This window comes from Perissodus microlepis, chromosome 8 (assembly GCF_051167445.1).
Source record: "Perissodus microlepis isolate ML-2025 ecotype Zambia chromosome 8, ASM5116744v1, whole genome shotgun sequence".
Lineage (NCBI taxonomy): Eukaryota > Metazoa > Chordata > Actinopteri > Cichliformes > Cichlidae > Perissodus > Perissodus microlepis.
This window is the reverse complement of record NC_140468.1, coordinates 27,395,018-27,422,384: the sequence shown is the minus strand read 5'-3', so window position 1 is coordinate 27,422,384 and position 27,367 is coordinate 27,395,018. Positions and strand designations below refer to the sequence as shown.

The window sequence follows — 27,367 nt, the reverse complement described above, 5'->3', positions numbered from 1 at the left end:
ACATTAGTGAAGCAAAAGTTTTGGTACTTCTATTAACCCCTTTTTCCTTGAAACTGCTGGTTGTGTATTGATGCAAGAAAAAACATGAGCCACTCTGTACTTTTTGGAAGGCAGCTGGACTGATTAATATAGCTGTGTATCTGATGGTGTTATTCATCTCTGAATTGTGGCTGGAGAACACGCTTATGGAAGAAGACATGTTTTGATTGTGTTAAATAAATAGAATATCAATATTTGCTTTTCACTAAGGAATAACAAAGGTGTGAACTAGAGGATTTGTCTAATAACATGCCCTCTTTTCTCCTCTCTGAAACTTTTACTTTCAAGCTGGATCATCTACCTCTATCTCCTGTGTCTCCTCCAGCCAGCAAGTGTCAGCGGGCCTTCTGGCTGCACACCGGTATTGACAGGATGAAAAGGTTCAGGCGGCACGGTCAAGAGTCCCAGAGGGATCGGCTAAAACAGGAACTCTTCGCGTTTAATAAGGCAAGTAAATTAGACCATACCACACAGTTTGCCATCTGTAGTGATGTGGTTCAATGTGAGTGATGAGAAGAAGACAAAAATCATTCAGGAGACTCTGAACTATCTGCAGTCATGATATACATTCAAGTGACCAGGTTACTAAGCAGAAACAGAAAATAAAAGTAACCAGAACAAGATCAAGTAAGCTGTTCACTTTAAATTTATATATTAGTTTCTTTTTCTCGTGATTTTTGTCTGTACACCACCATGGTCCATTTAAATCAAACAACAGAGGCGAAGTTGTTTGATTTAAGTGCAAGCACTCAGCTTTAATTCAAGGGCTTTAACAAAAATATTGACTTAACTGTTATGGAATACAACCACTTTTATACATGGTTTCCATTTTTAGTACTCTGGTGTTCAGAATGTAATTCCAAAAATTATCATTTTTCAAATACTTAAGAACCTGACTTATCTCAGCTAAGAATATATACATTTCAGACAGAATGTCACTAGGCAAATAATTTATATAAGTGCGGTGCCTTTTAGAATCCATACAAATGTCAAACTTTGAACTCTAACCAGCGTAGGTATCCAGCTTAAGTAACCATAGCGATGTAATTAGGTTGATCCTAACATCCTAACAGTGACAATGAAGAAGCTTAGTGGAGAAAACAGTGCCACCTGATTATTTCAGTGCATCTAAACCAGGGGTGTCAAACTTACTGTCTACGATACAGTGTCTAGTTATTAATGTGGAAGCCAAATCTTCAGCCCTGTTGAGAATCCATGCAGGCAGTGGTGGAACTTTATTTTTGATGGGTACACCATGTGGCCAATCACATGCAAAGACAGACTGGGATCATACCATTATGTGAAAGAAGGAAGGGGGCAGACGTTCCAAAGACAGCACGTGTAGTAGTGTAGGCCAGTTACATGGAGAGACAGGAGAGTCTGATTTAAATGCTAGCAGGTCATTGTGGAGGACAAAAGGTTTCAAACTTGTCCAGGCTTTAAATCGTGTGTGTTCTCTGTAGTGGTAGTAAATGCATAAAAATAGGGCTTTTATTAAAACAGTGAAAAAAAAACAAACTCTGAAATTTACAGTTCAGTATTGAATATTACATTAAAAAACTATATACAAAATGTCTTTGAATGGCAGAGATGCAGAAATGTCTGTAGTCATAGGTTTTACAGCTTTTACAGTTATATTTCTACTATAGAAATGTCTTTTTTTTAATGACTATAGTTTTAAAAAATGGTCATATAAAAAAAAATGTTAAATATGTAACTTCTTTACACTGTGGGAAAGGAGAGTTACACTGGTCTGGGCCACTTAAGCTCAAAGTGGGCTGTATGTGGCGCATAAACACTGCACTCATTTTATTTTACAGATAATTGTAATCATAATGATGACACACTTTCTGCATAAAAGATGCTTGTGCCCTGCAGATATAACACCTATATATGTGTAGACACAGGTGTTCATTTCAGTGTTTTGCTTGTTGACTAGTAATTATCATGATACTTTTGGTCTTTTTCTGATGAAAAAAGACAATAACTATATGTAAAACCTAATTCGAAAGAAAAAATGTATTGACAATTTTATTGACGAATAAAAACAAGATGAAGAGAGAGGAGGTCCAATCAGAATGAATTATGTTGTGTACAAAGAAGGGATGATGATCCAGTTAGAAGTTATCTTATGCAAAGTTAGACGTGCACAATTTGATCTGCCGCTGACAGACAAGGTTGGGCGAGCTCCCCGTCTCATGAAAAAACAACAAAATGTCAGAAGCGTAATCATATGGACACATTTCATGTCAAGGAAAGTCAGACACTTTGCAAACCGCGGCGCACAGAGCAACTTTCACCGGTTAAAAACACAACAAACTTTTATACTTTCTATTTTTGTCAAATGAATTAGTCTACAACAATCTTATGATATTTAATCAAATAAAACTAAATTATCACTTAAACAAAATCAAAATTTGCGTCAAAATTAACACTGGAACATTTATGTATACCTTTACATGTCCAATCTGAGTTGTTGTTCTCACACACTCATTCCTCCTGGTCTCTCCAAAAAACCCCAAAACAAACCCCCTAGCTTCGCTTCCTATCAATGCCACCATCTAACCAAACTATTCTGACAGAGGCTTTTTCCTGACTGATTTATCCTCAGCAATCAGGCGTGTTTTCAAAACTAAGAATTCTAATACGACTCGCCAGCTTGGCATAAAGACATCTAGCTGCTGTGATAGTGGCTGTTTGTTGGGTGTCATTGTGACAGATTCCCATTATAGCTTGTTCTGTGGCTAAAGATTGCTTCCAGTAAACAACGACACTTAAGGCACTTTGATTTGTGTGCTCTTTCCATTGTTATAATCTTATTTTAACTTTATCATTTCCTTCCAACATTACTGTGCTGTGTGGATGACCCTAGTAGTTATGAGTAAATGCTTTTTTTTTTTTTTTTTTTTTTTTTTTTTTTTTTTTTTTTTACACCCCTCAGCCGTAGAAAGCTTGTTAGGTGTTGTCGTTACCCTGCCCGGCAAGTTGGCAGGCGGTGTGGACTGTTGTGAATGCGATAATGCAAGAAAAATTGCAACCATCGGTGTATCTACTAAAGTTAGACCAGTTTGAATCTCAGTGACTCAATGTCAAGTTTTGTAAATGTGATAACTCAAAGTACTAAATGTAGCATATGTGACTCAAGTCACGTAGGATATATTTTTACCAAGTTCTTATTTTTTGCTCCTGCATATACAGACTGATAGCGGCTGCAGCCTGGCAGAGTACGCCAAATGTACAAACATAGTAGTTGGTCATGTCCGTGGGTTCTAGACTTAATTTTCCAGACCAGTAAAACATCCAGTAAAAGCGTGATATATTGGACTGGGGAGCCTGTGAAATAAATATAAATATTAGACACTGCTGCTGACTGTTAAACGCTGATTAAAATCATTAGCTGTGAATTCTGACATTTATTGAGATGTATGAGGGCATTTCTTAAAGCTGGTATTGTTCTGTACACTCTTGTCTCTGTCCTTGGCTCTTTTGTCAAAGTTCTTTCTCACCCTCATCTTTTCACTCTCCTCCTCAGACAGTGGAGCATGGATTCCCCCACCAGCCCAGTGCTCTGGGCTACAGTCCCTCCTTGAAGCTGCTGGCCATTGGCACTCGCTCCGGGGCTATCAAACTGTATCCATCACTCTGTTAAATGTTCAGTTTCTATGCCATATGTTAAAACAAGATCTAGAGTGTGATTAAAGTGGTGGTTGGGTTCGTTTACATTTTGAGAGAGGTCAATTGAGTCTAATAACAGATTAAATGTCATGCTGAGGCTGTCATTTTTAGCGTCTACATGGATGTTAAAATCACCCACAATAATTATTCTATCTAAGCTGAGCACTAAATCAGATAAAAAGTCTGAGAAATCAGACAGAAACTCTGTGTAAGGCCCAGGTGGACAATAGATGATAACTAATAATAATAATAATAATAATAATAATAATAATAATAATAATGTATACTTTATTGATCCCCGTGGGGAAAATCCTCTCTGCATCTAACCCACTCACTCAGTGAAGCAGTGGGCAGCCACTGGGTGCCCAGGGAGTAGTGTGTCGGGACGGTACCTTGCTCAGGGGTACCTCAGGGTATAGAGGATTCGAACCCACGACCTTCTGATTATGGGGGCCACCACTCTACCTACTGAGTTATCCCTGCCCTAATAAGACTGTTATTTGAGTTTTTCAGCCCGGGTGGACAAGGCTGAGCATCAGGCTTTCAAATGAATTAAAACTCTGTCTTGGTCTTTGGTTGATTAATAAGCTGGTGTTGAAAATTGCTGCCACACCTCCTCCTCGGCCTGCTTCAAGGTTTCAGATAGTTAGAAAGACTCGGGGGGTGTTGATTCATTTAAGCTAACATAATCATCCTGCTGTAACCAGGTTTCTGTAAGGCAGAGTAAATCGATTTGTTGATCAATTATTAAGTCATGTACTAACAGAGACTTGGGAGAGAGAGGCCTAATGTTTAATAATCCACATTTCACTGTTTTACTCGTGGTGCAGATGTGGATGCTGTATGTGGAGTCTCTAATTCAGTGATCTTGGCCTCCAGAGCTGCAAATAGGCTACATTTAGTACAAGTAGGATTACTGCTAAAGGAGGCTGAGGAGTAACTAAACATCTGACACAACAAGCAGGAAAATGTAGGAGGGACAGGTGAAGAGGCCATGCTGCTAGCGAGTCCTTAAAGACACTGTGTATTCACTTGCTAATTTATAGTCACAGTATTCACTCACTGAGTGTGTGCTTTGGATGAAGCATGTGAAGATTACACTATGAAATAAATAAGTTATCTATTAGTTTTTAATTAAATTGCTACACAAAAACACCACTGTGTGTTGGACCAGGAAGTGATCCTCTACCGCAGAGAGAGGCAACACCAAGTGACAGCGCCACCCAAAGGAGAGAGGAGGTCTAAGTTGTGACTTCTAAAGCAAGAAGATTTCTGGCTCTAATTCCCTGTACATAGTATCTTGGCGTCCCCTCAAACACTGAGATGCCTCCCTGAAATTAGGACTTAAAGTTTTGGATTTCTCTGTGTAAAATAGACCATCTTCCTAAATGTGCATTAGCTTAGCTCTTCCCAGTGTGCTAGTATGTTAGTATGATTGCAGCTATGATAAATGGAGTCTGTGCTTAACCATTGTTTAGATATGGAGCTCCAGGTGTGGAGTTCATGGGGCTACATGATGAGAATGCTGCTGTCACACAGGTGCACTTCATGCCCCACCAGGTAATGTTTGATATAAATCACACAACATAGAATGCCAGCAGCATTTTGTTTTATTGAGCTTGTACTATAGTGCTGTTCTCAATAGTGTGTATCAGGGAATACATTTTGTTATATCTCTGATTATTTGTGACTCTTATTCAGGTTGAGCTGGTTACTTTGCTGGATGACAACAGTTTGCACATGTGGACTCTAAGAGGACACAATGGACTTTCGGAACTTCTTGAAATAGGACGCTTCACGCTGACTGGACCACCTGGGTAAACCACATATTTCCACCTATCATTTTCCTTTCTCCACAGTAACCTTTTTGAGAAATGGCCTATTGGCCAGAGGGGCCGATGGTGCGATATGGCAGCCTCGCTTCTGTCAGTCTGCCCCAGGGCAGCTGTGGCTACAACTGTAGCTTGCCTCCACCAGTGTGTAAATGAATAGTGGAATTGTAAAGCGCTTTGGGTGCCTAGAAAAGCGCTATATAAATGCAATCCATTATTATTATTATTATTATTATTATTATTATTAGACTTGCTAAGCTAAGTAAAGCCAGGTAAAGAAGAGATATGAATATGTAGAATTTGCTTAGTTGAACAGGTCACAGGACATGTACCCATGCCTTTGATCAAAAAGTTGCCAAGTGATGCCACTTTTCTCCTTCCTCCTCCTCTCAGTGCCCCTCCAAGCGTGACCAGAGTGACAGCAGTACTGGCCCACTCCTCAGGTGAGCTGCTGCTGTTGGGGACAGAAGGTGGACATGTATTTGTAGTTGAAGTTCCAGGATTCAGAGAGCTGGAAGAGAGGAACATCAGCCTTGACCAAATTGCCAGCAGGTAGGCAAATTAAAACACATGTTACAGACAGTTGCATACTATCTGCTGCTAAGGACTATGACAGTTGTTAGTTTCTGCAGCGTAGACATAAAAAAAAAAGTGAAACTGCTACAGTTACTAGAGGGAGTTTTTTCTGTTTGAAAGCACCTATTGTTGCGTTAATTTTGTTGTTTTAAATTTTTGTTTTCTGCTAGGAACAAGAAATATCCTTCTCGTCACATAACATATTGTATTTAGCTGCTGTTTGCACTTGTGGCTGAATGCTGGATAGAGCAGATTGTAGCTCAACTAGGGATGGGTATTGATAAGATTTTCACGATTCCGATTCCATTTTCGATTCTGTTTAATGATTCGATTCTTTATCAATTCTTTTTAAAAAAGGAGAACACTAAGGTCGATTAGCTTAGAACTTTGTTTTATATCTTCTCTTTGAACAAGATAGAAATTTCTACTACTAAAACATGGCGGCGCGTGTAGACGCAGCGACCTCACGCTCTCCTGAAAATGCGGTGTTTTTCTACGCATGGGACAGTGTGAAACGTAATTTCAATTCCTTTGTATGGCAAGTACATTTGAAGAAATTGACAAATAAAGTTTTCTATTTCTATCTATTCTATTTCTATAAATTTAGGAGTAACATGGCCTTACAAACCCAACAGTGAGATCTTAAGAGATCCTTAAGAGATCCAGCCTACGGCTCTTCAATGGGGTGTCACAGGGTCCCTGGGGGAAAAAAATTGTAAATGTAAAATAATAAAATAAATATTCGTCTGTAGCAATAACAAAGTATAACATAAATTATTCTGTAGCAATTACACAAGAATATCCAGTAATGTCCCTGCCTACAATTAAACACGTTCACTTACCGAAAATCGGGGGCATCTGCTGTGGCAAATGGGTGCAACCTTTTACCACAAACTTAGTCACTGCTCGGTGACATTCGTCTATCCTGGCCTGAAAGGAGACGCTAACGGTAAACTGCAGCGACAACTGCCAGCATCTGAGCCAGACTCTGTCTCTCTCATCATGGTCACCTAAATGCACAGTAATGGCAGGTTTTGTAATAAGGCAGATCGCGCTAACATAATATGCACTGTTAGTTGATTATTTACCTGCCACATTAACGGGAGAGGACGTGCAAACGTTACCGCTGCTGCTGGGTTGAGATTCACGAGTCCTGAGCGGAATTAAAAACACGACATTCATTTAGGGTCATCGCGTGTTTTGTGAGCAAATGCTTTTGCATATTCGTAGTGTTTCCTCCCTTAAATGAAATATCTACTTTGCAAGTATTGCAAGTTGCCCTGTTGTGATCCATTCTCGTAAAGTATAACCAAACTTTTGAGCGTTTGAGCCGCCATGTTTCCTGCCAGGTAAATGACGCTCCGCAACGTGGTGACATCATTCGGGGTGACTGGAATCGATAAGGGAATCGTTTGCAAAAATGGCAAACGATTCCAAGGAATTGAAACAGTGGGAACCGGTTCTCAACAAGAACCGGTTTTCAATACCCATCCCTAAGCTCAATGCTACAGTTTGTCTGGAAATTTACATTATTCTTTAGTAGGGCTGTGCGATATGACCAAAATCTCATATCCCGATATAAAACCTCTATCGTCCCGTTTTACCGTCGTTGTTGCTAACGACAACCCATAAAAACAGGCGCTTGTCCGTCCATAGTGTGGTTATATTAAATATAAGAGAAAGAGAGAACTTTAAGAAATTAATATAGCCACTACAGTGACCATCAAAACCATGAAAAAATATTGCCGTAAACACTTTATTTTGCGACACCACGAAACAAACGATAGCGTAAAATGAAACGATAGACGTTTTTATATCGTCATCAGATATATATCGTTATATCGAACAGCCCTATTCTTTAGTCACTTTCAGAGCATTTATTACAGTGGAAATGAGCACTCTGTACATTATAAATATCAGTCTGCTCACTGCAAGTGTTTAAAAAAGTGTTACTGCTAAACTGCTGTCACACAGTATCAGTGTTGGGGAGTAACGTTTTAAAAGTAACCTTCCCAACACTGCACAGTATAATAGAATATATTGCCTGTCATCCCCTGTGCATCAATAATAAGACTGATATTCTCTTGAATTATTTCCTCTGCTTGTTGTGTACAGTGTACCTGATGACTACATCGGTCGCAGAAATCTAGAACACGTTGAGGCCTTACAAGAGAACCCGGTCGATCCAGATCAGGTCATCATTGGCTATGGACGTGGCCTCATGGTCATCTGGGATTTGGAGAAAAAACTTGCCATCCAGCACATTCCTGCCACACAGGTACCTGTCATGTAACGTACGCCTGAACAGAATACCAGCTGCCAATATATAAACTGACTGAATACTGTGTAATCTAACCATAGCAACTGGAGAGTGTGTGTTGGACTGAGGACGGAAAGTACATTCTGAGTTCACACAGCGATGGAAGCTATTGTCGATGGATGGTGGAGGGGCAGGACACGAACGAGGAAGAGAAATCAGACATTCCTTATGGTAAAGAGGAAGCTCTCCACTGTTTTATTAATCACAAAGTAAAAAGGTTTAGGCCTCATGCTTACTTGTGTTTTATAATTGCAGGACATTTTCCCTGCAAGGCCATTTCTAAAATAGTTCAGCTCCCTACAGAAGAAGGGTAAGATGACGTCATCCACCGGTGAAATAAATCTTTTTGTCAGCTTCCTTCAGTGAAAGTGATGTCGTCACCTTTCTAATATTTAACTTCTCAGATATGTTATGTGAGCCGCTGTTACACATTAATCACTGAACAAATGGAACTGAACTTGAACCTTGTGTGTACGTATGTTTGCGTGTTTGTCTAGGCCTCCATTCCTGCTGTTCAGTGGTGGTATGCCCAGGGCCAGTTATGGGGACAGACACTGTATTACAGTGATCCATGGTAAAAAACACGTGGCCTTGGACTTTACCTCCAGGATCATCGACTTCTTCGTCATTAGAGATGGACCGCAGCACACAGGCAGGCCACACACACCAACAAACAGGCAACAAAATTACAGCACATTTAAATATGGGACTCTTAAAGTATTTGACAGCATTGAAGATCTATGTTCCCCAGTCTCTGATGTTGTTAGGTCCTACAAAGAGTGCACAAACATACTAAATACACAGGGGAACACTGCTTCAGTGTTTAACTTACTTAGACTTCGTTACTTTGTTGCTATGTAGAAGGACGCAGTTATAATAAGTGAACAAACATTAATGAACACAGTTAAAATGCCAAAACTATATTAATCATGATATTGATGTTATTTGGGGGGAATACTCATAAACCAAATGTAGAAAAGACAAATGATGTCAAATCCCCCATTAGAAAAAAATAACACTCAATAACAGTCAAGAGTTTTTGGGCCTATCAGAAAGTGAATGACATCAGTTAATTGCTTTGAACCATGTAGTGCTATTTGTTATGTCACAATTGGCTAAAAAGTGATAACAAGTAACGGTAGGTGATGTAGTTAGTCAGGTAAAAGAATAAAAGGCTTTCTTTGAAATTAACTGAGCTGAACATGAGATGTGTCAGTCAGTAGGGTTGGCATTTTGCATATGAGCTAGCTTGGTGAGTTAAATATTTGGATAAAAACAACAAAACAGTTTTACAGCACATGATGCTCAGGAGCAGAGGAATCGCTCTTTGTGAGGGAACAAGTAGAGCGTACTCTTATACCAACCAATACTGTACCCAGGTGTTCCCAATCTCTGATGACCTGACCACACCACACACAAAGGCTACGTTCACACTGCAGGCGAAAGCGCATCAAATCCGACTTTTTTGACCCTAAGCGACCCATATCCAATCATGGTATGACAGTGTGAACGGCACAAATCCAATATTTTCAAATCCGATCTGGGTCACTTTCGTATGTGGTACTGAATCCGATACATATCTGATGTTTCAGAAAGCGACTGCTGTTTGAACGGTCAGGTCGCATTAAATCCGTCTTTTACGTCACTGACACAAGACAGACGCCAATTATCAGCTCCGGAGAAGCGCCCGATAAGACATCGCGAACGCTTCCTGGCCATCCTGTGTAGATGTTAGTGAAACTGTTGGGAAGACAACGTTGGAGGAACGTGAACATTTTATTTGTACTGTATAAACTGCAGATTCTGACAGAAATTTCCAACTATCTTTTGAAGCACCGCTCCTCTCTAAAACAGCAATAAGGATAATTATTAGGCCATTTGTAAATAACAAAATAACTTTATAACTTAAAGCGAAATTGGGAAATGTAAAGTCCGAAACAAGTCTTTATATTAAGGCCTTCGGTCAAACAATACTGTTTGGTCTGGGTCTAAACAGAGCGCATTGTGTGTGACGTCTTCTTTTGCGCATGAGGCCGCTATGAGCGTTCACACTAGAGCGCGTTTGCTGTCACATTTTATTTGTAGTGTGAACAAGCAGACAAAAAATCGGATTTGATCAAAAAATCGGAATTGAGCATTAAGACCTGCAGTGTGAACGCAGCCAAAGACAACTTGGCAGATAAGGCAAGGTTACCACAGTTTGAATTGACAAGGGTTTGTGTAAATTTGAACATAACTCTCTTGTGTAATTGTAATTTATTCATCACGGCAGCCCAGAAAAATGAGAGCAGTTTTGACAAGAGACACAAGCATATCCCAGATCTCAGTTTATTAGCTGCTGTGTATCTTCCTGCAGGAGATCCCAGTGCCCTGGTTGTCCTGGTGGAGGAGGAGCTGGTAGTTATTGACTTGCAGACTGAGGGCTGGCCCATCATACAGACTCCTTACTTGGTCCCCCTTCATAGTTCAGCCATAACATGCTCACATCATGTCTCCACCATTCCCCTCAAACTGTGGGAGAGGATCTTCGCTGCTGGAAAGAATCAGAATGCACACTACTCAAAAAAGGTAAATATCTTTGTAAATTGAAAATAATGTCCCGTCATATTTATTTTTCTCTGACTGCATTACAGGTTTTCACTTTTTCTGTGAATCTGTAAAAACACAGACTATACAGTCACCCCATTAAGTCCCAATATTATTACTGATGGGAAATGTTACCACTGTATGAGACTCTAAAGAATCCCCTAAAAGGCTGTTCATCATAACTTGAATGGTGCATCTTGAATATAAGATGATGGTTGAGGACATCAAGTTTTCTTACTGTTTTCTTACTAATTTTCTTTCTTCGTGTAAGCCGTGGCCAGTAACAGGAGGTCAGAACCTGGCCCCAGATCCTCCACAGAGAGATCTGCTCCTCACGGGGTTAGTACGGTTGCCTTCATTCACATTTATTGAAAGGTCTTTTTGAAGTTGTAAAAATTATTCTAACACTGTTGTGTATATAGGCATGAGGATGGCACAGTTCGTTTCTGGGATGCATCAGGAGTCTGTCTCTATCCCATGTACAAGCTGAGCACAGCTGGAGTATTCCACACAGATGCTGACCCCAATGACAACATGAACCAAGGGACTGAAGGAGAATGGCCTCCATTTAGAAAGGTATGTTTTTCTAATCTAATCTATAGAAAAGAACATTTTCATTTATATTTTAAGGTGAATATAAAGAAATGTCACGACACTGGGACTTATTTTAAGTATTATTCAGGTATTCTATCACGAATTCCATCAATTAGTTGAGTAATCGAATAAGAAATACTTTTGTCTGAGCAATGATAAATATTCAAATAGAAAAAACACAGGTCTTTCCAAATGAGCTGCTCGTTGGTTAGCATTTTATAAATGGCCAGGTTTCCAAGTTTGACCGCGTATAACATTTCTCAACAAAACTAGAACTAGAATATTAGACTGTGTGTGTGTGTGTGTGTGTGTGTGTGTGTGTGTGTGTGTGTGTGTGTGTGTGTGTGTGTGTGTGTGTATGTATAATTTTTTTTGTTGTTTTTTAAGAAAAAGTGTTCTTAAATGCAAAAAAATTATCAATGGGCAATTTTGAATCACTAAAATCGGAATCAGAATACTTTAATAATTCCTGAGTAAACTATGTATACCTAACCCCACTAAGTGCATGTCTTTGGGCTGTGGGACGAGGGCACTCCACACAGTAAGCTTCTGGCCAGATGGTTATTTAGAACCCAGGACGTGCTTGCTCTGAGGCAACCATGCTAATGAATTTATATTTAATCTTAATTAGCATTTAAATTAACATATTATTTTACATTATTTTACTTTAAATTAACAGCAGTTATTTATTTTAAGATTTATGTCAAAGAGGAATGTTAATCAAGGTCTTGCATAGCAGCATATTAGGCAAAGTTGGAAGTAGAGGTGTTACTCTAAATTTCACCCTTGTCATGTTTCTGTTTAGGTTGGCTGTTTTGACCCCTACAGTGATGACCCAAGGCTCGGCATCCAGAAGATCCATCTCTGCAAATATAGTGGTTATCTGACTGTAGCTGGCACTGCGGGACAGGTGACTATTGAGAATTTTACAACAGACCTATGCCATGTTGGGCTAAGTCATATCTCTGATGTAGAGTAAGTTAAGCACTTAACTTACATCAGTAAGGTAAACTCTTACTTGTCAAGTAAGAGTTAAGTTTTAAGAATTATACTTTGCTAGTAAGTCAGTATAAATGATAAAGCCTGCTCTTGACCTTTGACCTTGTGTAGAAGTTTGAGAGAAATTTAGATTTTTCTGTTGATTCTTACGCCCTCTTGCATATGTAGGCGTAGTAGAGCTTAAGAAGTCAGTTTTTTCACGCTCAGTGTTGAATTTATTTATATTCATAAACACTCTTTTCCCTCAACCAAAGCATCATGCTGCCACCACCATGCTTCAGTGCAGGGATTGTAATGGCTAGTTTCCTCCAGGCATAGTGCTTTGGCTTACGGGCTAAAAAGTTCAATCTTTCTCTTATAAGACCAGAGAATTTTGACTCCTTTAGGTGCTTTTTGGCAAACTCCAGGTAGGCTGTCATGCTGTGTCATGTGTATCCAGTAAGACTCCCCCATGCTACACAAGCCTACCTTGGAATATATGCAAGAGAAGTGTAACTAAAGCTATACTGGCAGTGTTGAGGTACCAGAAGACAAGAAGGCATAAGTGCACAAGGTATGAGAATATGGGGTTGTTGGAATGCTACTACCAAGGAATCCCAGTGGAAGGGGTTACATGAAGTGGATGTGGGATCTATGGAATCACACCCAACATCTAGACTAACAGCAAAACAACTAGTAGCTCAGTGTTCAAATAGCTGGAAGAAACTACTCACAACTAGAGATCAACGAGGTGCAACACAAATGCTATGCCAAGGGTTGGCCAAAACGTCATTTCAAGGGGGGTGATGTCATCATTCCCACCCTCCGAGATTGGGTCACCAGGTCCAAGTACAGCTGGTGCATTGTGTGTGATAGGATCATGGCTGAACTGGAAAACTGGACCCTCTTTGGCTGATTAACTAAGAGTGCATAAAGTACCTCTTGTAGTTCTACAAGAAGATGTGAATGCAATATTACAGACGATCCTTATTGTCTAAGCTTGAAGGATAAAGACTGTCTGCAGACTGAGTGGGGTGTGTGTGTGTGTGCGCATGTAGGCCTACGTTGATATCACATTATTGTGATTATTCCCACTGTTATTTTGACTTTGCAGATCCTAATGTTGGAGTTGAATGACGAGGCAGCAGAGCAAACCGTGGAGGCTAAAGTTGTGGATTTGCTGCAAGGCCAAGAAGGATTTCGATGGAAGGTAAAGAACAGAACTGATTACTCGCTATGTTTGTTTATCTTTTTACAGTGACATGCAGCAGCTGTAGACATTATGAAGGACGGATCTGGCCACTGTAACGTGACCCGTATGTTTTAGGCCCTGCATTGTGAAACTTTTTTCAAGATGAGCTCTGTAAATTTTTGTAGGTTCCTTTTGTTCATGTGTTTCTTTAATCTGTTTATTTATTAATTTCTGTAAGTGTTACTGCATTACACTATATGTGACAGTGTCTAAACTGGCAGGCCTCAACTACATCCATATACTGTATGGGTTCTGTACACATACACATATGCACTTATCAAGGGTAAGGTAACAGATTAATGAAATACTAGTATTTCAGTCAGAGATGCTGTATAGAAGTTTTACTAAGTGCTACTTTGTCTCCAACAGAGTTTTCATTCTCTACAGATGCCTCCCCCAAAAAGTGTTTTTGCAGTCTGGCACAAAAATGATTGAATGAAAACTTTAATTAATGCAACTTTGCAACCAAGCTAAGTAGCATTAATAACTAAGAAATCCACCCTCTTGTCTAAATAAGGTCAGTTGTACTTCCAGAAATAAGCAGCAGCCAAAACTCAAAAGTTGAGACTTTGCAGAATCCAGAAACATATACAGCATACAGAAATAGGTGATCTAAAAAGGCTTTAAATGCTGCATTTACAATAATAACTAGCTTACTATGTGTGCTCTGAAGGCTATCATAAAACCTTTCTATTGTTACACCGTCAACTACATATTCCAGCATTTGATAGTCGTCTTCCTTCACAGGGCCACACTCAACTGGATATCCAGGAAGACCCAGTGATGTTTCCTGCAGGCTTCCAGCCCTTTGCTGTTGTCCAGTGCCAGCCCCCAGCTGTGGTCACTGCTCTCACACTGCACTCAGAGTGGAAGCTGATAGCCTTTGGCACCAGTCATGGGTTTGGGTTATATGACTACCAACAGAAGAACAGTGTCCTGATCAAGTAAGGAGAAGCATTAAGAAAGATGTGAAACGTGTGTCTGTACTGTGTTTACAACTTCCAGGAAATCTGTTTCATGTTAGTGGATGTGTTTTTAGCCATCATTTTCTTTCGTAGTACAAAGAAGCAAGTTGGATGTAGCCAAGCTTTCAAACTTGCAAAATTTAAAACTGATACAACCATTCGTTAACTACTGGGTAGAAAATTAAATTCAGTTCAGTTCAATTTTATTTATATAGCGTCAAATCACAACAGTCGCCTCAAGGCTGTATATTGTAAGGTACAATAATACATACAGAGAAAAAAAAATAATTTATTCTCTTCTGGAAACGCCACACAGAAAGGCCTCACCCAGATGGTGGATTCAAACTTTCTTGCTGCGAGGCAACAGTGCCAACCACTACCTGATAAAACCTGATCCAAAACAAATCTAAACCATAATGGCTATCATAATAACAGTTACGCAAACAAACTCAAGACAGTCTATGACAGCGACACACACCTGCCCTCTGTGGCTCTCAGCAGGTCACTCTGACCTGCAGACTCATGCAGCTGGCCTTAGTACTATCTACCACCCACTCCTGAGACTGCATCAGCCCAGATACCACCCAGTGATCCATCAGTTATCACTCATGCATCAGGCCCAGGTCCCAGCTGTCATCCATCATGTTCAAAGGAAATCTTCAGTTATAACACAGTACAAGTGATATAGGGATATAATATTTACCTAGGTGGATATTCCAACCTAATATATCAGTCACTCATGCTCAAGTCACTGTACATGTTATGAGAAAACTGTAGCCTTGTTGTGTCTTTGTTCGTTACATTTTAGGAGTAAGCAATGTATTTGTGCAGCTGTCTGCATATCATATGTGCTAATATTGTGTTTTCAAACTTTTAGGTGCACACTAAACCCCAGCGATCAGCTGGCCATGGAGGGTCCTCTGTCCAGAGTGAAGAGCATAAAGAAATCCCTGCGACAATCCTTTAGACGAATCAGACGTAGCAGAGTCTCTCTAAGAAAACAACACGTTAACACTGCTACTAAGGTAGAATCATAAAAAGGACTCCGCTATCTGTTCCGTGTTTCTCCGTTGTCGCATGTGTTATATATATTGATATCTGCCTAAGCAGCTCCAAGAGGCAAATGCTCGTCTGGAGGCTGAATTGGCAGAGATGGAGCTGGCTCCCGTCCAGAGGAAAATTGAAGCTCGCTCTTCAGACGACTCTTTCACTGGCCTAGTACGGACGCTCTACTTTGCTGACACCTTCCTCTCTGACAGTGAGTTTGCGTGTTAAACGTGTACTATAGTACGTAAACAGCACTTGCTACAGAAATGAATAGTGGGCAGAACTTTGGGTTGTTTCCATTTCCTTACGTGTCTCCTCATTTTCTTGTAGGTTCACATAACACACCCTCCCTATGGGCAGGGACCAATGGTGGCTGTGTGTTTGCCTACATGCTTCGCCTTCCTTCTGTCGAGCATAGAGCAGATGAGCCTGTCACAGCTCAACTATGTAGGTTTAACATTGTGGTGGCCTGATCTCTCAGCTCTGCCCTCCTCTTGTAAAGTTGTCTCTTATTTGCGTCCTTTATTTTCAGCCAAGGAGATTCAGCTGATGCACCGCGCTCCTGTTGTTGGTATTGTGGTGTTAGATGGACATGGGGCTCCTCTCCCTGAGCCCCTGGAGGTGGCTCACGACCTGGCTCGCGCACCTGATATGCAGGGCTCACACCACCTCCTGGTCGTGTCTGAGGAACAGTTTAAGGTTAGACTTGGAGCACTAGGGTTGCAGTGAGTCATTAAGATGTCTTAAAAAGTTAATATCAAAGAAAAGGTGGTCTTAAAATGTCTTGTTTCTTGTAAATTTTTCTAAAAGTATTATGTTTTCAGGTAGTATTTTTAAAGACCTGTAGATTACAGCCCTCAAAAATAACAATTAAATCAGTTACTATTGGTTCATGTCACTTGTTGAGCATTGTTGTGTCTTAGCTTGTTCTATGCTCTAAAGAGAATGCCATTTATGTGGTCTAGGCTCACAATTTTTAATATCGGTACAATTACTGTTATTTATTGAGGTGTAGGATAGAAATATTAAATCCTCTTAAAATGTTGTAAACTCTATTCCAATGCATTTGTTTTGTGTGTGTTCAGGTTTTCACGCTGCCAAAAGTTAGTGCTAAGATGAAATTAAAGCTGACTGCTGTTGATGGCTCTCGAGTGCGAAGGGTAGGCATGGCCTGGTTTGGCAGCAGTCGGACAGAGGACTATGGTGAAAGCGGCTTGTTGGTCCTGACTAATCAGGGCGATGTTCACGTGGTGTCACTGCCACACGTCAAGATGCAGGTACAGTACCCCTGCATCCGCCGAGAGGACGTCAGTGGAATCGCTTCTTGTGTTTTCACCAAGCACGGCCAAGGTATAGAGACACCTGCGCACACGTTTCTTCCTCTGTTTTACTGGGGCTCTAAATACATTCTCTTTAGAATACAACATCAACAATACAGATGTATCTCTAGCTCGACCTTCTAGAAGCAGTTTTCAGAAGTCATGTATGTCTTTGTTCTAGCCTAAAGTCTTTAGCCTTAAAAGCCATTTGAAGAGATGGAGATCAGTAACAAGTTGCCGACTTTCCACAAAGAGCTAAAGAAACATGTGACAGTCAAAGAATTCAGAGTGAAAATATGTGTTAGTGTTTTGCAACAGCAATTTCTAAAGCAGCTTTTAAAAAAATTTAGACACACGCTTCAAAATAACTGCCCAAATAAGGAATGTGAGGTGTTTCAAGATGCCTGTACAACAAGACCTGATTTTAGAACGACTTTGATTTCGCTCACAGAAAAAGTACTGGCTTCATGGTGGTAAACTGGGGTTACAGTTTGTATATTTTGTGATTTGTGTTAGTACATGCCGACAGACTTGTATTGTGGGATATGTTAATCAGATTAAAAGATCCATTTACTGTCAGATTATTATGAAAACTGGATTGTTTCGTTTGTATGTTTGTTGGTTTTAAATGGAAAGAACCCTTATGCCGCTTACATCCATGCTGTTCAGTAACTGCTGCCATGAGTTTTTAGAAGTGAGATTTTCTTCCTAAAATGTGATTTTTGTCATGTTTTTTTTTTGTTGCTGTTGTTGTTCAATGGACAGTCATTTTGCCAGTGCACTTATCTACATTCATAGGTCCCCCCCACCCCCACCCCGCTTGCCACTTTCACTAAGCTCCTGTGTGCTGTTGTTCTCCCTCAGGCTTCTACCTGATCTCACCGTCTGAGTTTGAAAGATTCTCTTTGTCGACCCGCTGTGTTGTGGAGCCTCGTTGTCTGGTGGAGGCTCCACTTCATTCTGGCTGCTCCAACCAACACCAGTCACAGCCAGATGGAGCTTCATCTACTCATAGGTACTCATAGGTTTCCTTGTTTTCATCATGTTGGTGTTTGCTGAATACAAAAGTTTGCTGTAGGGCAATTTAAGCCAGGTTGTTAGATGATGCTGGTAGTTACAACTTCCATGTTAAATGGGAGTAAATACATTGTAATAATGCCAAAAAGTATATAAAAGACAGTGAAAGATTGTAAAGACTGACCCTGGTGAAGAAATAATAAACATTAGATAGAAATCTCACTGATGTGTGCAGAGTGTGCAGATAGAAAGAAAAGTAAAAATGAAGTTAGTTAAAAACAGTAGAAGCAAGACTGATATTGTGTAACACAGAAGTGCAAATTGCATTTATAAAAAAAGAGGAAAAGACACAGCGGTCTGGTCTGGTGGATTTGATGGCCGTCAAAGTGGCTGTCTGACGTTCTGATCCCTGGTTGGTGAAACTCACTCTTGGGACATAGAATGTCCAAAATAATGCGTGAGGCTGAGAGATGCCGACAGTCCTGACTCAGGCGTGCCTCAACACCTGGAAAAGTAAAACCACTCAACTAAAGCGCATAGTTGAGTGGTTGCCTCCACCAGTATGTGAATGTGAGAGTGAATGAATAGTGGAATTGTAAAGCGCTTTGGGTGCCTTGAAAAGCGCTATATAAATGCAATCTATTATTATTATTATTATTATTATTATTATAACATCTCTTGCCTCCTCCTCCCAATGTATAAATCACTAGTTCCAATATAGTCAGTTATGCTGTTTTTGTGTCTTTTATTTTCTATTAATGTTTCTAAGTGACATCAACCTTCCAGTGACTGTAGATCGAAATCAGCCAGTATGGCTATATCAGCAAAATGTACTCATTTTACTTCCAGTTCATTGTCCCCTTTTAACGAATATTTTAACAGGATATTAATATTACATGTTTTACATATTACAATAATTGATATGTTTTGACATCCCTAAGAATGAGCTTTCATTACTTTTTGTCTTCTCTGTCCTTTTAGAGCCAAACATGATGGTGAGGATGCAGGTAAAACAATTAAAAACAAATAATATCATTGTAACTAAATGTGCATGTGCCACATGAGTGTGTGTTCTGTGTTCTGTGGTGTTTTATAATTCTGTGCTATGCTAAATGTGCTGTCTGTTTTTACACGTACCTTGTCTATGGCTGACTGTGTTGACATGCCATCTATTACAGAAAATGCAGCTAAACATGTTATGGAGCATGCTTTGCTGAATGATGAGAGTGAGTACTCAAGATACAAAGGCAGGAGAATATCCTGAAATATAGACCTGGAAGGTCAAATAGTATGTCCCTCAGACATTGTAGTTGTTCAAAGGAAATCTGGCTTCAGTTGTAATTGAATTATACGCTACCTTTTTGAGCTGGTCCTGCAGCCTCTTACTCACATTGTCATTTGAAACATCCAAATTACATGTCTCAGAACCATATATAAGCACATGACTGATACAACTTCATTTTTCCCCAGTGAGCTGGCTTGTTGTGACTGAGCTAACGCTCCAAGTCATGACAAAGTGTGGTGTTGTTAAAAGCAATAGTTAGTTACAGTTGTTTTTTTGTGTTTTGTTTTTTTCTTTTCAGAAGTACTTCAGGAGATCCAGAAGTCACTAGAAGGAGATCAAATGCAAGTATCACAAACACATTCTTTGTAGTTGTACAAAAATTAAATAAGTAAAAAAAAGATGTTGTGCCATTCTCAGGCTGGAAAAATGACTGCAGTGTGCAGCTAGATCTGCTTGTAAGAACTGTTTGCAGCGTGCACCTCCGGGGGGAAAAATGTACTGAGCAACTTCAGTCTGTGTTGTTACTGTGATTGGAAAGCAGCGTTGCTGGTGTTAATCCCAGAACTCTGAATCTATTAATATTTTTCCCAATTAACCTTTAAAAGTAAACTGACGTAATTCTTTGGCTTTAAAAGCTACCAACATTTTTTTCTTGCAGATTTTCACTTGATATGTTACGAGAAAATTGAACTCATTCAACCCAGAAATTCTTCTAACATTTCTCCAATATTAACGACAAACATCACACTGTGCATTTTGACCATACATCTTTACTTCAATCTCAATCATCCAAATCATTTTTCAAAAGTCTTGTGGTTTATTTAAATATAACCTTGCAAATCTAAGGCACGGTTCTATGTTCCTTATAGTGAGAAGAGGCTTTTGCCTAGTAAGCCTTGCAAACAAGCTGTACTTGCTCAGTCTTTTTCTAATTGTATCATAAACTTTTAAAACGCTGAGATTATAGCTCTTGGGTTTTTAAAGGTGAACATGAAGTTGGACAATTGTAACCAATCGTGTTAATGGATTCTGTTTTCTGTTTGTCAAAGGTCATTCCTGGAGAATAATGTGAAAAGTGCTGTAGCGTGAGGAGCCTATCTCAACAGCTGAGGTGAGACTTTGTAGCACTTTTCCTACAAATGCAAAACATTTTTGAATCCACATCTGTTGGTTCATGATGTTTTTGTGCTATATCTTTACAGAGAACCGACATGTTGATATGTCTAAAGTGGACCTAAGCAACAGATCTTGCCTCCATTTTAGCTGACACTACTGACACCTGACCCCTCTCCTCAAAGACTTACTCATCCCGCCATTTACTGATGCTGCGCTCACACTGGCCCCTTCATAGAGACACCAATAGGCTCTTGTCAGAAGTGCTTTCTGAACATCTAGGGCTTTGGCTCAGTAATGGTGCAAAGAATGTGAAGGAAGAGACACCACATGTGCCTAAGGACCATACACTGCTGCCATAGCATGGCCACACCCATTTAAACCCAAAGCTGGATGAGGCACATTACTGGCGTGTGACCGGATCCCTTCAAATCAGCCTTCTACATCTGACATGGAAGCTACTGAGCTGTTTTGTTTGGTATAAAACTGTTTGTTTAAATTCACTTGATGTTCTAATGGCCTTTATCACTACCAGCATCACTATCTAGTCACTGTACTCTGCTGTATATCTTACTGGCCTTCATCTCCTCATAGAGACATGAAGAAGAAATTTGGGGGATGATTTTAAATAACATTGATAAATATTTTGTGTAGTTTAGATTTGTGATTTGTTGTAGGAAAGCCCATTTCTACCTGCAAAAACATGTTGTGTCCAAAATTATAAAGTGTTAAATTAACAACAAGTTGCTGTAAAAAAAACTTGACAAATTCTTGAGACACTGAAACGCAGAGGAAACGCGCGTTTCAGTCTGCATTAGGTGATACTATTTTAATTTGTTTGGGGTTCTTTGTTGGTTTTGTTTGTTTATACAACATTGATGTAACACAAATCATGCGTTTTCACTTCATGCGTAGTCTTTATATTTTTTCATGTCTTAACTTTTTAAATTTATATCGACAAAGTTGGCATGATTAACTTTTAATGTTTTTTTTCTTCTTATGTTAATGAGCTTCCATGCTATTCAGAAAATCAGTGGAACATGTTCAGTAATGCCTGAGATGATTGATGTGTGTGTGTGCGTGTGTTATTTTGACTTATCATTTAATTAGCATTATACATTCTTTACACCACGCATAGGTACTGATGCACTACTGCAATTTTTGTGCATGTTCTGATTTTTTCTTTTGCAGGTAATAAATACTGTAATTTAGGAATGTAATTATAAACTATTGTGCTGAAATATTTTTAATATATAAATGACTCTTTACCTGTGGATCTGTTGTAACTGGGGTTGGCTGCTATTTAGATCACACAAGGAAATATTTTGGTACTATCTCTCACAATGCTGGGTGTTTTAGCATCAGTCTAGAATCTATTTTTGTAGTGAAAGAACCCTAATTTTTTTTAATAACTTTACACTACAGTTTTCTAGGATAAAATTGTTTTTTCAAAGAATGACTGTCTGGCTCTTTTTTTCTGCACAGTATCTCCATTTTTTTTTTAACATAGCACAAAATGGATATGGAAAAATGACTATGCTGCAATGCAATACTTGATTGTGTGAGTGTCCCCAAGTCTTCAAGTCTATGTGTGATTGGTTCAGAGACCACATGTCAACTCAGAACCCATTATTTGACCCTCATGAACTGCCAAAGCTCAGTACTCCTTTTTGGTATCTTTTCCTCTAAAAAGCCTAGCTACAGTGTTATGTACTTGCAGAGCATAACGATCTCTGGTGAAATCTATACAATAAAGGAGGAGTCGGCTTTCCTGCGTGATCCAAGTGTTGATAATAATAAAAACTTTGTTTGAAAGTGCTTTATAGATAAAGTGCTGAACAGGTATTTGAAGATAAAATTGTTAAGAAATATACTCTAAAACACTTCTTCAGTAAAGACTCAGAGAAGAGAAACACACAGATCTTCTTGCTAGCAAGGGCAGCCTCCAGCACTGAGGCTCGCACTGAGAAACTGCCCCGGTCTTTATTTATACTTCAGTGGGTGCTTGTGTGTATATACACGTTACAAAGACACAAATTAAAAGTAAGAATATTTCAACTCCGATGAATAGTCCTTTTAGCACCTGTAACCAGGAGCCAGTGTAAAGCCAGGAAAACCAGTCACTTGTATCACTTACATAGTCCTGATTTTGGGCCTGCTGGATCTGTCTCAAAGCATTCAGGGCGTCAGTCATGTTTAATGAGTGTACATCGTCTGGTATGTAAGTGCAGCATGTGTTGTTGAAGAGGACGCAAAGTCCCCCTCTCTCTGCTAATATCATGGAGTAGTTCTTCCCTGGGAGTTGGTCCAGGAACACATATAGTGTGGGGTGTGTTGACGTACTGGCATATGGGAACAGACATAATAGTCTGTATTTGCCGATTCTGTCTTTGTCCTGTCGTGGATATACTTATGGCTCTTCTGCTGTCCATGCTCTGCAGAAAAACCCCTCTGTGGAAAGGGTGCTGGGTCCAGTTATCTTACTGCTGTTATGATCCCAGCAGTCTTCAGTGTGCCATCGTATGCACAGTATAGTGACACAGCATTAGGTGATGTTCATAGGAAACTGCTGTCATCACCACCATAGCTTCTGGTTCCTGTGCTTTTCACAGAATCATGATGCCATCCTTAGACTCCCTCTGCGCTGTCGATGGAGCTTGGCACGCTCCCCTCATCCTTCAGGTGCCCGTCTGTTGTCCACAATCTCCTCTGTTGGCCTCTGGAAAGCCCCCTTGGCACAGCTCTCATTCCAACGCAGTTTCATGGTCCTTGCTGTGGCTCCAAAGTCTGATCTCATGATTGGCCCCAACCAGCTCGACCTTTGACCTCAACCACTGCCTGGGCTTTCAGCTATGCCTGGAATGGTTCTCGCTTCTCACTGGGCCTCTGAAGATTTCTCAGGAGATTACTGCTGCACCTGTATTTCCTTGCTAGGAGGAAAAACTTCTATTTGGAGAGCATGTCAACAATCATCAAACCACATTCTTTTGTTCAGTGAACTTCACTTATAGGCCATCAAAGCCTCATCTGAACATGGATGCACCACTTGCATAGGTTTAATACCCGTTGAATGAACTGTTAATCACACAAATCGCTGCAAAAATCATATAAAACAAAATTTAATGTTAATTCATTGTTTCATGTTAATCCTGGATCCCTCCTCCTGACACATGGACACTCCCATGAGTCAACTCATCAAAATCAGATTCCTGTCTTAAAGAAAAAGGTTAGCTAGATCATGTCCCAGGCAACATCAGGGCGTCTCCTCCTCTGGAGCAGCACCACCCTGGACCTATAATCCTGCAATAAAAGATGTTAGTGTGTTTTGCATATTAAATTTGCTTAAAAACTGGCTCCGCCAGGAGCCTGCATACACACCATCATGGCCTGTAGAACAAGATCTGGAAGTGAAATCAAACTTCACACTTATAAACAATTATATCATAAGAGTAATAAGTATTCAGCACTAGCAAGACAAGTGTCATGTGCAGGCTTTCTCAAATCAATAAACTACAATTATTTCCATAAGTCGCCTCAGACATGGATCATCCCATGTACTCAGTCAACATTAATGTAATCGGTGACTTCTCTTAAGCAAAGTCACTCAACTCATCAATCACTTTGAGCTCAAAAGTGGCCAGCTAATGGGCACCATATTAAACTATTCCATAAACACTGCATCTCTTATTTGTTTTTCTCATGTCACTTGTCCGCTTCTGCTGAATCTTCTACATGCATTCTTAGAGAAACAAACATTAGCAATACACATTGACCGTGGTCAGACGGTGGTCAGACGGTGGTCAGACGGTGGTCAGACGGTGGTCAGACGGTGGTCAGACGCAGGTCGACAGGTTCCAGAGGTGCCATAAAAAGACCATAAAGTTAGCCATCCATAGCTGTGGAAAGAATGTCATTCACATCATCAAAGTAACCTTCACATTTTCCCAACAACACAGTGTAACAGCATCACCAACTCATAACCTGTAAACACAGTTTTCTTCACACATAAACCCAGAAATCCTGTAGTAGAGAAACATGAACTAGTCCTCTTATAAATCACATGATCAAACACATGAAGAACTGCAATGCTGTAGAAAAGAAAATGCAAATGTTAGCGCTGTGCAGGCGTATGCACACTTTGTCACAGTTACCTCTGTAAGCAACACAAGGTAGTGAATAACACCCCTGGTAGATGCACAGACACAGAAAGTGGCATTTAAAAGGTTAAATCGTCATGCAACCTCGGATGTTGCTGTGATCTTTCTGCTCCTGTAAAAAGAAGCACATAAATTCGTCTGCACCTTTGTCAGGTGGGGGTTAACCTTGAGTCGTGGTCAAGTCTTATCAGCTTTTACCAGTCAGTCAGTTTGTTTTTTATTTCCATTCATTCATTCATTCTTTCTTTCTTTGCTGATAGTGGAACCTATCGTCGCATTTAGTTTTCACTTTCAGCAAAATGACGTCATTTCAAAAAGAAAAAGAACTTTAGATCGGATTACCTCGCTGAATACTTTTTAGGCAGGGACTCTCATTTTCTAATTGTCCCAAATAAGTGGCTTTCTCCTGAGCCCATTTTAATGTGGAGAAACTCACTTGCAACAATTTTCTCGACGACGTGTAGCGCTTTTAATTCCCGACGTGCAGATCTGCTTAAAGAAAAGAAATTCACAAACAGAATAGTGAAAGTAAAATAAAAGTAAAATGAAAAAATAACAGGGATTATCAAACAAAACTTTCAGTGTACTGTGAAAGTATCAAAATAAAAAGGCCTTGTTAAGTCATGACACAAGCTCCTCATCTCAGGAGGGTAAATCACACCATTAGCATGGTTTATCATACCATCATACTAATTGGCAGGCTCAACTTCACAACAAAAGAAAAATCATCAGCTAGAGTCACTCCAAACCAACCATCAGCTGCACAACACACAACATAATCCTAATATGTCTTATTAGCTATGAGTTTAATCCCCAGGTCTGTGCTTTTCACTCATTTAGGCCACAGACCCATTTTATTCAGTTTTCCTTTTTTCCCTTCATCATAAAACATGTGACATGTTGTCATGCACTTCACAAAAGACGTTTGTTCTGACGTATTCAGAGTTGTGTATCTAGGTACAGGATTCACTCGCACATCAAAACAGGAAACTCAGTGTTTTAGAGTCTCCACTCTAACAAACTCCAACACATCCCATTCACTCGTGCTAGAATTCAGTCACCTTTCCTTAATCTAAGAACGATCAACTAATTTGCATATCAGCTATTAACCCACTAAGATGACAGGACAACAGAAATGCATGTTCAAAATGTTATCACAAAAATAGAATTTCCCTCATACAGTAAATTACTTGTGCTGCATCAATCAAGCAGAAAGCATCTCCCAATTTACTATATCAACAACTAAATTTATTGTCTGATCACTGGTTGGTCAAACCAGAATCTTTTTTTTCACAAAAGTTAAACTGTTGTCCTGCAACCTAGAGAGTTAATTGTCAGCATTGGACAAATTCAGAATTTGATAACAAGTGTCTGCTAAATTTACCCTATTTTAACACTGATGAGAGATAACAAGCTAATTTTCATTGCATGTGTGTTTGTGTTATTAGGCAGGTTTAATGCATGTCTGTGGAGCTGCATGTCCAGCAGAATATGTTCTTAAAGCTGCCTTTCCTACACATTTCTCTGCTATTATTTGATCATTTCTTAACTAATGTGCTATGAGTCCACTGATCTTTGCATCACACTAAGTGACTTGGACAAGATGATAAACAGACTCACATGCTTAAGATGTTGTCTAATCTTCATAAGCTCTCTTGTGTTTGTGTTAGTAGGGTTAATGCATGTTCTGCTTGTGTGTGTGATTTTGTATATGTTTCTTTTTTGCAGTGTTTTCAGACTCCTTCTCAATTTTCCAACTTAAGCAGTCAGTTTTCTTTCTCCCAGGTTTGCTAACCCAAATTTTGATTTCCCACATTTAACACCAGCACTCCTCTGTGTTCTACTTACTCTCACTGTTGTCCTCTCCCACTTCAACAGTCCAATAGCCGGCAGTTCTCCTTCAGCTTTGTCCTGTGTTCCACTGTCTCTTCTTGCCATTTTCTCCAAAGGTGGCAAATGTCAAACTCCAACAGTCTCCTCAGTTCTCCTCAAATGTTTTCTTCACATGCACAGTGAAGTTGCAGCTTGTTGGAAACACAGTGCCATTCATCCAATCAGGCAGGATGATGGGTTTGCTCTTCTTCTCTGATGCTGTTTGTCCACACTGCTGCTGCTTGCTGGGTCTCTTTGCTCAGGACTTTGCTGCTGTCTCTTTATCTGCCATGTTATTGCTCTTTGGAACTGCATTCCTTGTCTTCAGGGAGGAGTGAGAGCTCGCTTGTGAGTTTGAGGGACACATGGTGCTGTAAATAAGTCAGCCAGAAACTTGGCCTGAATGTTTCCAATGATGTTAAACTATAACTTTCTTCCGACCGCTGCATGTGGAAAATTGATTCAGGTCTGCTTTTCACCTGAAAGTAACAAACTAAGACATTTTCATTATTATCATCACTGCTTAATCAACACACATCTCTCTCTCTCTGTTTTTGTGAACAGTCCTTTCTTAAAAGCAGAAAATAAGATTGTGGTTGTTCTTGGCTGATCAACACAAAACCTTTTTCCTATTATTATTTTTTATCTACAATATAAATTTTGTCTCTTTTTCACTCTTTTTTTTTTCTCTTTACAATAGCTGGTGACCTGCAGAATCACCGCTCTCACAATCAGAGGCA

General features: G+C 39.7%; 2 protein-coding genes across 3 annotated transcripts in view; both read left to right on the top strand.

Moving 5' to 3' along the window:
- Positions 1-475, top strand: part of galk1 (galactokinase 1) — a 47,298-nt gene extending 46,823 nt beyond the window's left edge. Inside the window, exon 8 of the mRNA XM_084938463.1 lies at positions 365-475. Coding sequence (XP_084794589.1) covers positions 365-415 — 51 coding nt within the window. The 3' untranslated portion in view covers positions 416-475. The remainder of the gene's footprint in view (positions 1-364) is intronic.
- llgl2 (LLGL scribble cell polarity complex component 2) lies at positions 377-22,054 on the top strand. Of its 2 annotated transcripts, XM_084938460.1 has the most exons (26): positions 377-486; positions 3,572-3,669; positions 5,193-5,274; positions 5,416-5,531; positions 5,940-6,098; positions 8,238-8,400; positions 8,484-8,613; positions 8,698-8,752; positions 8,940-9,094; positions 10,799-11,010; positions 11,300-11,367; positions 11,451-11,604; positions 12,428-12,532; positions 13,715-13,810; positions 14,600-14,796; positions 15,695-15,842; positions 15,928-16,075; positions 16,195-16,311; positions 16,397-16,563; positions 16,950-17,214; positions 18,048-18,198; positions 19,182-19,207; positions 19,379-19,426; positions 19,784-19,826; positions 20,535-20,596; positions 20,688-22,054. In XM_084938460.1, the coding sequence occupies exons 1-25, from the start codon at positions 412-414 to the stop codon at positions 20,572-20,574; spliced, it is 3,018 nt and encodes a 1,005-aa protein (XP_084794586.1). In that variant the 5' UTR covers positions 377-411; the 3' UTR covers positions 20,575-20,596; positions 20,688-22,054. The 2 variants fall into 2 exon arrangements, with proteins under 2 accessions (XP_084794586.1, XP_084794587.1); XM_084938461.1 differs by lacking the exon at positions 19,379-19,426.
- The last annotated feature ends 5,313 nt before the right edge of the window (positions 22,055-27,367 follow it).